Below are 17,050 nucleotides of genomic sequence, written 5' to 3' on the forward strand. Positions count from 1 at the left end.
GGTACTGAGTACACATGAGTGAGTTAAGTATGCAAAGACTGTACGGGACACAAATATACATACCAAAAATAACTGACTGCAGTTAAGGCAGAGAGGGGGGAAGAGACAGATTTACAGCAAGTAACTAAAGATTAAGGCAATGCTGGAAGACGCTGAACTCAGTAGTACCCCTTATCTTTGAAAATCTGTCCCATAATCTTTTTTTTCTTTGTGTGGATTAGTCAGTTTTCCAATAACAATGAGCTATTGAACAATAATGTAGATGAGCATTAATCCAGTGGGCAAAAGATTCTGAGCTGGTTTTCCAGCCTGGCTGAAGAGCTTTACAAATCCCAATGATTTTGAAAGGATGGTGGCTGCTTAGCAATGAATAACTATAAAACTTGTGATGCACCTCTTCAGAAACTGTTCTCACTTGTCTGGATATACCATTCTGCAGCAAAGTTCTGTTATAAATTTATTAAAACCATCAAGAAAAAAAACACCTCAGTAACATGCAGCCTGTGCTAGTGTGTGCTTAGTGCAAAAACAAGTATGAAATCTTGACTGTACAATAACACAGAATAATAGAACATACTATATTTACATTAAGAATATGAAATAGGATAACTGAACCCAAGCCTAACCGTTTTTGGAAAACATCAGATGAAGCATTTTCCACACCCATGCCGAAGTTGAATGATGAGCGGAACTCAATGGGCATACTCAAACGACAATATATCATGTCTGAATTGCTGTTCTGTGTGCCAAATGTTTTGTGAGTAACTTTTAGCCGAGGTGGACTCTCGATGGTTCCATCAATTCTCCATATCTAAAAATAATAGAAATTACTTTAAAATAATACTATTTCAAGGAAAATGCTGAAAAATTTCACTAAGCAACTAGAAGATGAGACAACTGAAAGAGTCAACTTAAATTTTTCAAAATTCAATTAATCAGAAAAATTTAAAAACTATGCAACTTTCTTCTCTGACAGGCCATCTAGCCTGAAGAGCAAGGGAAGCAATAGACTGAGTATATCCTGACTACAGGAAACACTTTCAAGTTTTTCCATACAGCATTTAAAAAAAAAACAAAACAAAAAAAAACAAAAAAGGAAGTATAGATTTTATTAAATTAATTCACTTCAAGTGCACAAGCCATTGAAAAATTGCTTCACAAGAATCATTTTTTTTTTTTACCACAACGAGAAATATCAATTAGAATCCTTCAGATGATCATTATGAAGTCTGCGTCTGATATTATTATTTTCTCTTGTGCTGAAATAGTGCTTTTAATGCTCTTAAATGCTTTTAAACTCAGTGAAAGGAACATATCAAAGACTTTTAAAGACAGGAATACAGTTCAAATGATCCTGATAAACTGAAAAAAATGTTGAGATAATTTAGTTGGAAATCAGCAAAGTGTATTTTGTTCAAGAAGGAAATGTTGAAAGACAAGTATTAGGGAATAACTGGCTAAACACCTAAATTAAAGTAAATGGCCTAGGCATTATAGTAAAAAAAAATGATCAGGAATTCAAACATATCTTTGTGGAATATATTGATATGGAACATTTTGTACAAAACAGGATATATTATTCTGCTCTACAGTAGATTAGTTAGGGAGTTGTGGAACTCCTGTCACTGGTGCATCATAAGAATGAATGAAACTGATCACGCAGTGACACCACAGGTACGCTTAAATGTCCTCAGATTAGCGTAGTGGACTAAACCAGTTTCTGTCTAGCTCACACTTCCATTACCTTAAGTGATACTGAATTCAGCTGAAAAATTTTTAGATATTCAAGAAAAATGTATACTAGAGAAGGTTTAAAAAAATGCAAGCAAATGTGAGACAGAATATAAAAAATGGTTCTAAGAAATCATCACATCATGTTTCAAGGAGCTAACCACAACGCCATAAATTAGTAAGACATATAATAGAACAGATAGGTATATCCATACAAATGGTAATAGTACCATAAATGAAGCTGGAGATAGACAAGATCATCTGGAATTATCTAAGTGTGTCTTAATAGATTTATATGACAAACTATCTGTTGACAGTAAGTATTAGTAAGGGTTTAATGTCTCAGCTTGCTAAACAAACAGTTGATAAACAGGTGTCTCCCTAATATGTAATGTTACCTCAATGTGAGGATGATTTTTTGGCACGTTGACAAATGTTGGTAAGCGTTTACTAAACCACATAGCAACATCTCGGTTCATGTTGACAGCAAAAGGTTCGAAACCTTCTTGAAGGCCACACATTGTGTAATACTTGAATGTACTGGCATCCATTCCAAGGTTCATACGACCAATCTGAGATAGACCCAGTGCACAAATTGGAACAAAACCTAAGAAAACGATACAACAACAACAAAGCCCACCAGTAATTTATTTGGAGAACACAAGAATTCTATCTTTGATTCACCTAATGTGAACTAAACCTTAGCTCCTACAAGTAATGCATATGAAGTGATGATAATACCAAGCATTTAAAGTCACCTTAAATACTAACGTCTATGTTCAATATAATTGCTACCAAAACCCCTGAGAACGTAGGCAATTAATTGACATTATACACACTGTCCCATTTATTAATGCGATTATATCCCATTGAACCAGTTTAACGATTGTTATTATTAAGTATTAGTAGATTTATGTGCAAAACAAACAAAAAATGTGTAAAGAGGTAGTTTTGCGGACACATTTGAAAAAACAAGGTTTGCTCAATTCAGTTATTCATTCATTAGAAGAATCAGTTATCTTCATCATTTTTAGGCTAATAAACACTGGAAGACAACCTTGGCTAGATCAAAGTTATTAACAAATTCTAAGTATGGCTTGTGAGGGCACTGAATTTCCAAAAGGACTTTGAGATGAGGTTCAGATATCTCAGTTCATTTGCTTAAAATTTAGTTTGTCATCAGTAGCTTTAAATTTGTTGCCAGCTTTCACCACTCCATCATTCACAATGAACAAATTCACACTTCTTTAATGCTGATATTTTTTATGACCAAACATTTTGGGTCTTCATATACCTGTAGCAGTCAATAGAGATGGATGAAAGGATGTTGAATTATTTCTCCTTCTCTCAAGAAACAGAACTTGGAGCAACTTTAAGGAAAAGCCAAAAGTCCAACCTCTAAAGGACACATTTTCACTCCTACACTTTAAATTTAAGCCTTCAAAAAAGCTCTCTTAATGGCGTCCCTCATTCTGTACCATTAGAAAAACTGTGTCAATGGTCAGACCAAAGAGGGACAGTAAGTGATTGCAAAGTCTTCCGACAATTACTAACAAGCATGAAGCTACTACTGGTTGGAGGAGATATGCTTCCAAAGAAAATGTCAACTAAAAAAATAAAACAAAAGTTTGAAAATATTCCCTGCCCCCTTCAATACAGTCATGTAGATACCACTGTTCAAAAAAGCAAAGGCCAAAAACAAGAGGAAAAATAGCCCAGGAAAAGGACAAATTCAGAGAAGATATGAATAGGATGGAGAAAAAATTACAAATCAGACTCGATTTATGTTGCAAAGATTTGTTCCTCTGGTGCCGTCTCTCACAACATAGTACTCATTTGTCCTTCACAGACAAGAACATAATATGTGTATGCTCCAGCGAAATAATCAGAGACTCCATTTTCAGCTTTTGGGAATTTTTCAAAGTGCTTCTTCTTAACATTGACATTCAGTCCTGCGAGTAAGCCTAGCAAGGCTTAAAGAAAATGTACCCATTCTGATTGCTGAAATCCTCTTACTATCTCCTTGTTAAAGGGAAAAAAAGAAAATCAATTTGTGCCATATAAGCACTCTTAAAATAAATTTTTATGAAGTTAATGTGTAGCACAGTCTGAAGGCTCACATAAGTGAAATATGATTTCTCATCTCACCAAGCCATTATGACAGACTAGTTGTTCCAGTTTTTGTTTTGTTTTTTTCTCATAACCATGTAACTATAAAAAGAAAATTACCACTTTCTATTCCAAAGTCAGCAAACGCAAGTTCTGAACCTTTACTGGTTATAAGCAACTCTCCATTCAGAGTAAAGATAATTGATTTGTCATCCAAGTTTATCATACAACCAACCACATCTCCTGGTTGCCAGCTTCGTCCAAAGAATCCACTGCCTTGATGCCAACGCTGGCCCTAAACAAAAAACCAAGCAAATAAACACCGTGCTAAAATTAAAAAAATAAACCACAAAATAAATCAAGTCAAACAAACAAATATTTTACTTTCCAGGATCTCATTTGCAACCAGTACTGATCATGCCTTTCAGGTAATTAATTATTCTCTTAGTTATTTCACATAGAGGAACTAAGGCACCCTAATTTCAGTAATATGCAATCAGCAACTTAGAACCTGGATGATAACCACTGTTCACTGGATTCCACTTCCACATGCAGTATCATTATCATCCTTCTAGTCCTTTAGGAGTCAAGTTTGGGAAGCAAGAACGTGCAGAAAGCACAGAAGACAGAAAACAGAACTGTGGTTCTCTCTTCTAGTCATTGAAGAAGCTTTGTTTTATTTTGTAAAACACCACTTAGAAAAAAAAAAAGAAGTGAACGCTGTATTTTGTTTATGCTTACGACAGACTTCTTTACTCAGTTGGGCATATCCTAGGAAGACAGATATAAACCCACACACCTTTGTTAGCGTAATTTCAATGACCAAAACCAAAATGCAGATACTACCCAGCATGAAACAGAGCTGAGAGATATCTTTATCTGAATCAAAAATATTCTAGTAGTTGACCTGGAGTATACAGAGCAATCCTATACTGTAGTTCTCTGTCTAGCCTTTTCATAGGTCAAAAGAGGTAAAGATATACTGACTTTGCTTCCTTCAAATACAAATGCTTGGTCATCAGCTCCCAACTCTATGTCAGGTCGACAGCCTGGCCTGGCCCAGCCAACACGCATATCTCCACCTGTCACAGCTTCAAATTCAAAGTACCACTTTCCAGACTTCACTGCGTAAGACTGTTCTACTCTGAAAAATCTTATCTTGTCGATGCTGACTTTTTCCACTGTTTGGTCAGCTGTAAAAATAAACAGAAAAAACCCACCTTTTGTAATTAGATGAAACTATAAATACCATTGTTTAGCTTTCCACCCATCCCCAGTATTTTCCATCTCTGAAAACAGCCATTATCTACCATTGCATGTTTAAGAACCTTCATAGTAAATGTTAAAAAAAGAGGAACAGTAATCAGCGTACAGAGGCCAGCACATTCTAATTCTATACAGGATGACTGATTATCTGCTATTTAGAATCAGAATATTTCAAAGCATCACTCAGTGCACAGCCCCAAACACAAAACTGACTAGAGGAAACCTCAGAAATGTAAGATTACAACACATGATACAATCTGATGCAATAATGCAGTATTACAATACAACGAAGTACCTTTTTTTTTTTTTTTTTTTTTTTTTTTACACAAGTCAACACATTCAGAACATTCTAAAGAAATTATCAAATAAGTTTTGTTTGGATTTTTCTCAAAAAAAATTGCAGTGGTATAGCAAACATGAAGAAAAACTTCTAAACAAATTTCTGCTCCTGATTTCAATAAAAAACCCCCCTGAACTTGGTACACTACTTTGACTAGTTCTTAAGAACTGAGTTTGACTTGAAGTAGTAAAACCTAATCTGCATACCATGTAAACAAATTATTTTAAATTAATCCCATATTATTTTCTTTCTTTCATTATTTCCAAATGAAAACCAGTACTCTCCACTCACACTCCAGATTTTATCCATGCTAACAATCATGGAAATTAGAATTATCGTATCATTAACTATGACCAATCTTTTAAAAAAATATATCTAAATAATATCAAGTAATTTACAAAGTATATTTGCACCTTTCATTAAAGTCCACTGTAAAAATACACTACTATTAATTCTTATCTTACGTCTTCCCTGTCTATATCAGTGTTTTACATTTTTGTCTGAGTACTGAAGGGAAAAAAAGGTCATGATTCTTATTGAAAGTACATACCTATCTCTTGGTCAGGTGGCTCAATACTATAACCATAGCCCGCAAATGTTCTAACAGCTTCGCGAAGGCTATCTCTGTTTGATTTTTTAGTACGTTCATCTAATAATGCATATGGCACTAGCCGAGGATTACGTTTGTTCTTAAGATCCTAAAAGGGGTTATAAAGAAAACCAAGAAAACTGTGCTTAAACATCACAAAGATTTCATATAATGAGACAGAGTGTATACTGGAATAATGTTAAGATTACAGGAGAGAAAAAATATTTATGAAGAACAGTGCTATGAATGCAAGTCCAATTATTAATAATATTAAAAACCTAAAGTCAAGAACGAAAGAGAAGTATGAAAATATATTCTTATACATCTTGTAGCTGCAGCCATGCAGGTCTGACAATCTGCTCAGACTTGCATGGGCAAGGCTTCTTTTCCTGCTCCCCAACCCCTCTAACTTTTCCAGACATTACATGACAGACATTCTGTATTTATCCTCTTATTTAACACTCACAACTGATGTTCTAGAAAACAAAATCTCACATTTTTTACTTATTCCAAATGCATCTAAAGAAGTCTTTACCTGCTGAATGCCATAGGTCCATCCTTGCTTTATTCTGTCTTTTGCCCAGACATTATGTGCATTTTCTGCTAGTTTGTCAACTAGAAATTCTTGAGAAGGTAACAATTTCACTTCAGAAAGATCAAGAGGGGCAGGTTTATATCCGTTTGACATCATATAACTGTAAGTCAACACAGGAAAAGAGAGAATCAAGATACTGATGATATTTAAAGTTTTCTATGTGGCATTCAATAGGGTGGGGTTCATCTTCTCTCTCAACCTTTCAATCTCCTACTCTCCCATTTCTTTGCAAAAATCCTGCATTGAGTTGGATCATTGACTAGGATATAAATTGTATTCTAGCAGAGAGTCCCCTTTTCTACCTACTTGCACCCTGTCTAATTAAATGTGACCAAGATCCATATGTGTATCCCTAAATAGTTGCTATGAAAAACCCAAATTGTTATTAAATGACTACTCTTTATATTTTTTTTATATTTTTCATTTAAACCTTTCATGTAATTTCTATTTTAAATATCTGCATGATTACTATTTATGAAATTATTCTCTGCATTATAAAATATGGTATTTTTACATACTGGTCTGTAACTATTGCATTACCATTTTTCCAACAAAAGAAAACATATTTTAACTACTGCTTTTCCTGCTTTTTCATTGAATAAAAAGTTTAGTAGGATTTTAGTAGTAGGTATCATCCTCCCCAATCCTTCTGCATAGTATAAAGCCTACTCTTCTGTTTTAGACATACAGAGACTCTCTTGCTCAAATCAGTTCATTTCCATTTGGTAGGATGATTTATGTAGGCAGGAGATATTTTTACAAGAATCAGAAACTAAGATTTATTTGTTCTGTTACTGAAGACAACAGTATCAAAACTGTATTATGAAAGACTGCCTGCAGTATGAACCTTGGGAAAAGTTCTTTTTCCCTTTTTTTAATTAATGCCATCAACTGGATCAAGATTACCATCTCCCATATCATAAAACCATTTATTTTACTGCTTTCTTTAAAAACCTAACTTTGCTTCTAATAGATAAAGCTGTTTCAAGAAAAAAACGCATCTTGTGTGTTGATAAACTCATGTGAAATGGCAAGTATCCATGTCACTGTTTCTGTCTTCAGGTTTTGTTTCAGGACAGGGCTTTAATCTGTTCCAGGAGGACTACAGAATCCCCACAGACAAGGCTAAATTACAAATGTAACCCTTGATTAATCTTCACCACTTTTGGGGTGATTACTACTAATGACATAAAGATGTCTAAATAAAAAAGTTCATTCAATTATTTTAGCTCCAACTGCCATAGTTTAGCTACCAAATAAAAATGAAAGCAAAATCCCGATTGCATTTTATGCAAAAATCTACATATGTACATTCCTAGAAATGTGCAATGTTATAAGAAGAGTAATTTCTGTATTTTTTTTCTTCTTTATATAAATGCATTAATAATGTCTCTGGAAATGATGTGTGTTGACCTTTTCTTGTAGGCGAGGGAAGGACAGGTGCAAATCAAAACAAGAGTTATGGGAAAATCATAGAATCATAGAATGGTTTAGGTTGGAAGGGACTTTGAAGATCATCTAGTTCGAAACCCCCTGTCACAGGCAGGCACACCTCCCACTGGACCAGCTTGTTCAAAGCCCCATCCAGCCTGGCCTTAAACACCTCCAGGGATGGAGCTTCCACAACTTCTCTGGGCAACCTGTGCCCCTGCCTCACCACCCTCACAGTGAAAAATTTCTTCCAAATATCTAATCTAAATCTACCTTCTTCCAGGTTGAAGCCATTCCCCCTCGTCCTATCACTACATGCCCGTGTAAAAAGTCCTTCCCCAGCTTTCCTGCAGGCCTCCTTCAGATACTGGAAGGCTGCTATAACGTCTCCCCTGGAGCCTGCCCTTCTCCAGGCTGAACAGCCCCAACTCTCTCAGCCTGTCTTCATAGGAGACGTGATCCACCCCTCTGATCATCTTTGTGGCCCTCCTCTGGACTCGCTCCACCAGGTGCTGAGGTCTCCAAAGCTGGACACAGTACTCCAGGTGGAGTAGAGGGGCAGAATCCCCTCCCTCGACCTGCTGGCCACACTTCTTTTGATGCAGCCCAGTATGCAGTTGGCTTTCTGGGCTGCAAGCGTGTATTGTCAGCTCATGTTGAGCTTCTCATCAATCAGCACCCCCAAGTCCTTCTCCTCAGGGCTGCTTTCAATCCGTTCTCCACCAAGCCTGTATTTGTGCTTGGGATTGCCCCGACCTGGGTGTAGGACCTTGCACCTGGCCTTGTTGAACTAAAAAATGGCATCACCTCTTTTAAGTAGATCAAATCACCATCATATACACACACTGTTCTCTGCTGTGTGATAGAAAAGCACTGAAATGTTGCTTTTAACTTTGGAGTTACCGAGTCTAAGATAATTTAACACAGATATAATTGCTTGTGGTTTAAGTATGTGACTATTTGTGTCTCTCTGAATCACTCTACAAGGTGACGTAATGCAGCAGTATTCAGTCGACCATCACCATAGCCAAGCTAGCGGACCAACCATGTGCTCTGTACATCCGTATCACGTACGGGGTTCATATCAAGTATTTTTTAAATGACCTTACAATATTTGTGTTTAATTAATACTCTATAGTTACAAAAAATATATTATAGTTATCATAAGGTACATACTTTTTAGGAAGTTTGACTTTTTTAAGATCTTCCTCAGCTGCCGGATGAGCATGAACAATGTGACATCCAAGGGCTAGAAGGGTTCTGCCGACATAAAAAAAATAACAGTAGTGAAACACAATGTTATCGTGATCACCCATTTTACAAATTTCTTTTGGATTTAGTATAAATACGCAGAACTAACAATAGTTAAAAAACAGGGAAGTCATTCAAAATAATGGAATTTCAAACCCCAAATATTTTAATCTATCAAAAATAATAAATAAAACTTTCAAAGTCTAAAAACGTACAAATCTGTGGCTTGAAAGTTATGTTATTTTATTAAAACCAACAGAATTTGGTAGTGGTGTTTTCTTTGTATCTCTGTAGAGACGAGTTTTCTAAATAGCTCTGAATGTATTCCTGGAACTTCTAGCAAAGTTAGCAGAACACACTTCGAATGAGATATTCTAATGTTTTTATATCTTAAAACAGTAGGAAGTCTTTCAATAAAAATAAAAAAACCCCCAACTTTATTTTCTTTTAAATTTAAAGCTCACTTGAGGGTTTCAGTTGACATTTGAAGATTATAATTCTTCTCTGTCTCAGGCAATTTTGAGAATTCCACAAGACAAGGATGATGCCTTTTATTATCATCCCGTATCTGTAACAAGACAACAGAAGAGAGTACTTTACCGATACCAGATTCAAGCCAGAATCAAAGTAAAAAAAGCAATTAATTCTTTGCAATAATGAAGACACTGCAAACAATACCATTTATCTTTGCTCAGTGACAGTTACCCATCATTATATAAATGAACTTTCCCATGATTCATTTATAATGCATACTATGAGTACTGCTCCATAACCAACAAAATCAGAAAAAAATATACCTATTTCATGTGTTCTGCATAAATACACGAAACACAAGAACGCAAGACTGTAAACTCAATGAACATTTCTGCTGAATGCCTGAGCAATATATGCTCAGTAGAGCACAATCTGACCTATTGTACACATTCTGATTTAAAAGCCTTAAAGAATGTTTGGTAATGTTTTCCGAATTCTACTGGAATAATAAAGCACAGTGGTCTTTTTCTGATGCCAACACAAGTATTTGAATACTTATCTGACTCTTAATTAAATAAGCTCTTTCACTTAGCACCAAGTGTTTCTATCCTGATAGCAACTAAGAGCCATGACATTTCACATACAAAAACAATTTTCAATTGCCGTAGCTCAGAAATATGAAAAAGGTTAGTAAATCTTGGAATTTCAACAGCAATGACATTTTAGCAGATAGTATGATAGAATTATTGAAGAAAAAGGTAAATCGAGTCCATAAGTGAAATCAGCAGAATATAAGAGAAGGAAAAAGATTCTTCTGAAGTAGGATACCAGTGTGATGGGCACATGGAGGACTAACCCAGTAAATCTACATTTGAAAAGAAGCAAGATGAAATAATCTAAATTCAAGGTAGAATAAAGCAGTCAGTTTTACATTACTAGGGGAAGGTACCAAGTTTAATATAATTGGTGAATTTAATGTTATATCCTGAAGATAATATTCTTGGCCTACCCTTTTAATGTTTTTCATTTGGTGACATCCATTAGGCTGGGAATGTATTGTCCTAGGCATTTAAATAATGTTGATCAGACAGCCTTACTCTCTTCAAGCTGTTAGGTTGCATCACATTATAAGGTATCATTATAATGTTAACTTTTAACTGTAACTAATTAAATAAAGAACTTGAGCTTTGAGGAATTTGAATGTTTACAAAAGTCACCAAAACTGTGTCTCCATTACCAACAGAAGCAAATCTCCACAACGGACTTTTTGCTTGTTACCTCTTTGATCCCCAACACTAGAGTAAACAAAGATTTAGTTGAGGGGTTACTCACTGTCGGTATGATTTTTTTCAGTAGAATTCCATCTTGGTATTGCTAGTATGTTTCTCAATTGAGGTATTTTTTTCAAATTGTGAATTATTTATAGAGCTAAAATATGTACCTTATTTCTGTCCCAAACTTGCCTTCTAATCACTAGTGGTATCACTGTCTCCTCTCAGCTTACACATTCATCTATTGTTTGTGAAGTATAGAGCACTATTAAATACTCCGTTCAACTTCCAACTCCAGGTTTTCTGGTAGGAGACTTAACCAAAGATAGGTGACTGCGCCCGGACAGGTCATTCAAAACATACCTTGCCGTATGTCCAGCCCAGTTCTATTTTATTCATTCCCCACAGTTCATGGATATTTTCAGCTAGTTTGTCCCTGATCTTTTCAAGATGAAAAGGAAGAGCAATCTAAGAAAAGAAAATAACAATTCCACAAATAAGAAAAGTTCCAGTTACCACACCTTGTACATCCAAGATCACCTAGTTCAGTTAAATAGAACCCAACCATACAAATGATGACTTGCTAAGAAAGGGGGCAAGCTAGCTTAGCTTTTATATTGTGAATTAAAATTGTGTTAAGACGTATTTTACAATCCCATTATTGCATACTTCACTTACCTGACTGGTGTCTATCGGACAAGGGATAAAGGAAGCTTGGGAGAGGAATTGTGTTGTACCCAGCAAATCCCTCACTCCATCAAAATCTCTCTTATATTCTTTCACTGGTTCCAGTTTCATCTTCTCTTTTGGAAGCAACGCTTCATAACAGGGAGCATAGCCAGCAGGAGGCAGAAATTTAAACTCTCCATGACGTCCACCCAGTAAGAAACGAACTCTGTGCAATTTTCAGTGAAGAAATTATACTCTTAAACATTCAGATATACTAACATTTTAAATCAATTATTTAGAAACTTAAGCATTTATTTGAATAGCGTTTACAAAAATGCAGGTGTATTGCATGCTTTGATAAACACCAAAGAGTTATCAAGCATTCATACTAGCAGATGCTATCAATAACACCATCACATGTCCACTGCTTTTTGAAAAATTTTTTTCATAGAATCATAGAATGGTTTACGTTAGAAAGGACTTTGAAGATCATCTAGTTCAAAACCCCCTGTCACAGGCAGGCACACCCCCCACTGGACCAGCTTGTACAAAGCCCCATCCAGCCTGGCCTTAAACACCTCCAGGGATGGAGCTTCCACAACTTCTCTGGGCAACCTGTTCCACTGCCTCACCACCCTCACAGTGAAAAATTTCTTCCAAATATCTAATCTAAATCTACCTTCTTCCAGGTTGAAGCCATTCCCCCTCGTCCTATCACTACATGCCCGTGTAAAAAGTCCTTCCCCAGCTTTCCTGCAGGCCTCCTTCAGATACTGGAAGGCTGCTATAACGTCTCCCCTGGAGCCTGCCCTTCTCCAGGCTGAACAGCCCCAACTCTCTCAGCCTGTCTTCATAGGAGACGTGATCCACCCCTCTGATCATCTTTGTGGCCCTCCTCTGGACTTGCTCCAACAGGTGCTGAGGTCTCCAAAGCTGGACACAGTACTCCAGGTGGAGTAGAGGGGCAGAATCACCTCCCTCGACCTGCTGGCCACACTTCTTTTGATGCAGCTCAGGATGCAGTTGGCTTTCTGGGCTGCAAGCGTGTATTGTCAGCTCATGTTGGAGCTTCTCATCAACCAAAGCAAAACTAATTATTCAATGCAGTAGCATGTTTTCAAAAAAATGTTTCTTACTTAAAATCAAATGGTTGTAAACTGTGAAAATTTTAATGCATTTAAATGTTTTGAAAACACAAATTAATTTAAATTGGACTGTACTCTAAAAAATCCCATGGGAACTATTTATATACTACTTAAAAGTTTTAAAGTAACTTCTCAGTGCACTTATGCAGGTTGGCACACGAGAAAAAAAAAAAAACAGGATATGGTGAAAAAACCCTACTATAATCATAATATGTAAATCAAGCAAACAAAATTATACCAAATACTACAACTGGGAATGAGTTTCAGAAGCATAACTAAGATTGCTATTAAACCCCTAAAGTTTTCTGTTTCTCCTCAGATACACATTTTTCATACAAGTTAAAGAGTATACCAGGAAAAACAACAAAGACAAAAACTATCCAACTTCATACTTTAGTCCTCACGTAAGTAAACTCTAGAGGTAAACAACCACGGAAAATTAAAAACAATTGTTATCGCTAGGAAATAGCCCATACATTTGTTGTGATGGAGTGACCAGAAGAAGCCTATACCACTTTTTATTTACACTTCTAGAAATACTAGAACTATTAGATCAACATATTTCATTGACAGTATGAGACACTAATATAAAAAGAGGAGAAAAATCAAGGCACACAAGTTTTCTCAAACAGGATGTACATGAGCACAAGTCACAAATATCTGAAACGGTTCAATGTCCACGAGAAATATATTATTTATTACTTCTATTAAGCTTGAACTTTCTAATTTCATTTTAAAAATACACTGTTTAAAATATCTGAATGATCCTAAGGCAGCTAAATATATGAGATGACAACTTTGAGCTTTGTCCTCTCTTTATGGCAAGCCCCCACACAGATCAAAAGAGTTTAAAAATAAAAAGGAGGTCAATTTTATTTTAAGACCTAGAAGTCTAACTCCTAAATAGACAAAAGTCAAAGAAAGAATCAAAATGAAAAAACTCATGCAATTCTTCCCTTGACAAACACATGCCAGTAAATAGCTCCTTGCTTCCTGCCTATTTGGTCGATTTTTCTGAGTTGTAGCAAACCATTCAGTCTCACCTGATCTTTATGATGTTCTCTTTCCTTCCAAGGCCTGTTTTCTCCCTGCTCTCCACTGCAGTATCTAAACCTCCACACAGGCTAGATCCTCCTAACACTGCACACCTTCTTTTAAAAACCTGAACACTCCAAGAAGCTGTGGCTTTTTGCCTCATTTTAAAAGAAATGTTCAGATCTTTTAATTTGAAAAACTTGTTTTAATTTGTCTGAGTTTAACCTTAAAAAGAACCCTCCTGAAAATCAAATATAAAGCAATATAACTCCTAAAAGACAGCTAGAAATAGTTAAACAGATTTAGTTAATTACTACTCCTTTGGCTTCATTTGGAGTTGTGCTGTTCATAGGCAACTGCACATACCATTCTAGCTATTTGCTAGCAGCTATACCTAGTTTTCATAGCCTGAATGACTAGACTACGCTAAATAGTCTTTTGCTAACTACAAAGGCTGTCTGAGAAAAACAAGATCCCCATGATAACAGTATTTAATGTACCTCATGTTGAATTACTAAAAGCACCAGGCATTTACTTTTTAGATGTCGACTTTTCATGTCAACACATCCAGACCCATAACTTCCCTAAAAATATGTTGGATGGCTCATTTAAATTTAATCTCATATTTCATGTATGTCTGCATCTACACACAATTTAAGAAAAGGTTGAATAAATCTGAATTAAAGGAAAGAAAAATGAAAGAAAAGACAATTAATTCTCGATACAGAGTTGCCATTTAAATTCCTCGATTATTTGCATGGCCATATTGTAGTGCAACAAGCACCATTGGTAGGAAGAAAAAATGGGTAGATAGGGAGAAAATGCCTACGGTAAAAAACAGAGTAAGAGACAGTGCAGGTAAGCAGGTGCTGACAAGGGTTTAGAGAGGAAAAACTGATGATGAAATGATGAAGTACACCCAGAACCAGCGACTGAGAAAGTCACAGAAAGCACAGGAAAAGTAGATAATCCAAAACAGAAGTAGCTTGTGCCCAGCTCAGAATACACTCCCCCACTCATGAACGCAGGATTCCCATGTAATAACATATCTCTGATATTAACAGACAGAGAAGATGACATATAACCTGCTATTGCCATCAGCTACTCTTAACTACAAGGGAAAACGCTCTCACAAATACACAAACAACATCAAATAAGAATGAAGAAAAATAATGACACCAGTTTAGGCAGGCTTCTTACAGAAAAAAGTAATGAACATTTTCCAAAGCTCTTGTACTACTGCAGCTACCTGGTAGGATCACTCCCAGAGAAGAAATAAAAATTGATTTTTTAAGCCTTTCCTAGGCATCCTTTATTCTGTTTGGTCTCTGTTAGTATTCTCACCTGGAAGGTTCTCTTAAGCATGAGATGCTCAAAGTATTTATGTATTGATCATAGAAGGAAAAGCACACAGAGAACTAGTTACCTGATTTGTTTCACCTCAGAGAAACAAAGATTTCTTTTTCCATAATTGCTAAATGTATGAAACATGTATAACCTGAGCTTTCTTTCACTTATGAAAGCTATATACTGTCTATCCTGGCCATACTAAACGTTCTCAAAAATTACCGTCTATAAGAGAAATCCTCCTTTAAATAAAAGCCAGCCCTTTGCACCTTTTCTCTCCTTCACCACAATATCTTCCTCCGCTCCTGCTTATTTCCTCTGTTTGGCAGTTTCTGGCAGCTATTGACATCTAGACTGTTAGCATTTTTTCCTAGTGAAAAATTTTCATAACACCCATATTTTATGCAGAAATAATGTTCAGCCTACAAAAGACAGAAAAATCCCAATTTCTCTTACTGAATAATTCTCCTTATCTTTATGTTTTTCCTTCTTAAAATTGTTGCCTGTCAATACCAGCAATAAAGATGCTCTAGGATGAACTGAACAGAAATTGGTCGTTACAACAGTGCAAGACCTAAGTCTTTTGTTGTTTTGTCAGCTTTGTAATGTTAACATTAACGTTAATGTTTGTAATGTTAACACAACTATTTTTGCCATTTAAGTAGCCTGACATTTGCAGAAGATTTTCTGCATGAATTAAAGGTAAGATAACAATAAAAGCCTGAAAATAGTAAGCTTGAATCTCAATATTTTAGCTACAAAACAGGTAAGAAATGGGCAATATTAGTAATGAGATTCCAAAACTGCTTCTCATCAATTCTTTGTATTTTCTACTGTGAATATAGTATCAGTTTTCATGATGATCTAGGTTTTTTACTACCTGCTGAGAAACTCAGTGACAATATTAATTAGTGCCAAATGCGGTGTTGTGTTTAATGTGCTTTTTTTTTCACTGATAATTGGAATGAGACAAAATTAATTTCCCCTAGGTCACCAAATACCCATAAAATAATAATTTTCAGACACTGTGACTTGGTCAAATTGCTCACATTTCACCCTTAAGTGAAATCATCACTAAACAAATCAGTATTTCCCTGCCTCCTTGTCTCCAAGCTGCTGGCTGGGCAGAACCAAAACAACAAGAAAACATGCATGAATTTGGACAATATTTTGTGTGACAAGACAGCAAAGAAAACAACAATTAAAATTAATTTGTACTTACTTTACACCTGCTGATAAGCTTACAACAGGAAAGAAAAACCCTTCTGTACTGAAGTTCTCAAACATTCCTTGTACAGGCTGTCCATTAATGCGGAATGAAATGCTGGGTACACCTAAATCCAAGCAGCAGCTAACCACATCATCAGATGATAATAAATGCTGATTGACAGATGCTACAGCTCTGGGTACTCGACCTAGGATAAAAGTATTCAGTAATCAGGCGCTTTAAGCAGACTCTCACAGGTTTAACAATGCAATTATTTGCTCAAAAACACCATCAAGTTTTTTGTTCGTAGTCATGAAGACGTGATCCTGCCTTCATCTGTTTTATTAACGGTTCTGCTTTTAGAGACAGACAGCAAGTCAACATTCTTCAAACTGATATGTGGCAGGAAAGTGCATAAACTGAGCAAGTCACTTGAGACCTCTGACACTGTTCGCAAGACAGAACGTGCTCAGTTGAAATCACTTAAGTTCACACTGTAGCCTAATGCAAGAGTACTAAGGCACAGTAAATGATGCCCTCTTTATAAAGCCAACATCGACATATCCTTTTTTTTTTTTTTCCTCCAGTTA

The 17,050-nt window shown here is 35.9% G+C and overlaps 1 protein-coding gene across 1 annotated transcript in view; it reads right to left on the reverse strand.

The window, feature by feature from the left end:
* Nucleotides 1-17,050, reverse strand: part of RYR3 (ryanodine receptor 3) — a gene marked incomplete at its 3' end in the record, with an annotated part of 183,209 nt that overhangs the window by 107,299 nt on the left and 58,860 nt on the right. Inside the window, exons 19-29 of the mRNA XM_009886997.1 lie at nt 16,476-16,668; nt 11,736-11,952; nt 11,421-11,525; nt 9,777-9,880; nt 9,238-9,321; nt 6,571-6,730; nt 5,997-6,144; nt 4,828-5,033; nt 3,961-4,135; nt 2,130-2,338; nt 627-811 (exon numbers count right to left, since the gene is read on the reverse strand). Coding sequence (XP_009885299.1) covers nt 627-811; nt 2,130-2,338; nt 3,961-4,135; nt 4,828-5,033; nt 5,997-6,144; nt 6,571-6,730; nt 9,238-9,321; nt 9,777-9,880; nt 11,421-11,525; nt 11,736-11,952; nt 16,476-16,668 — 1,786 coding nt within the window. The remainder of the gene's footprint in view (nt 1-626; nt 812-2,129; nt 2,339-3,960; nt 4,136-4,827; nt 5,034-5,996; nt 6,145-6,570; nt 6,731-9,237; nt 9,322-9,776; nt 9,881-11,420; nt 11,526-11,735; nt 11,953-16,475; nt 16,669-17,050) is intronic.

Source organism: Charadrius vociferus, unplaced genomic scaffold (genome assembly GCF_000708025.1).
Source record: "Charadrius vociferus isolate BGI_N301 unplaced genomic scaffold, ASM70802v2 scaffold14, whole genome shotgun sequence".
Classification (NCBI taxonomy): domain Eukaryota; kingdom Metazoa; phylum Chordata; class Aves; order Charadriiformes; family Charadriidae; genus Charadrius; species Charadrius vociferus.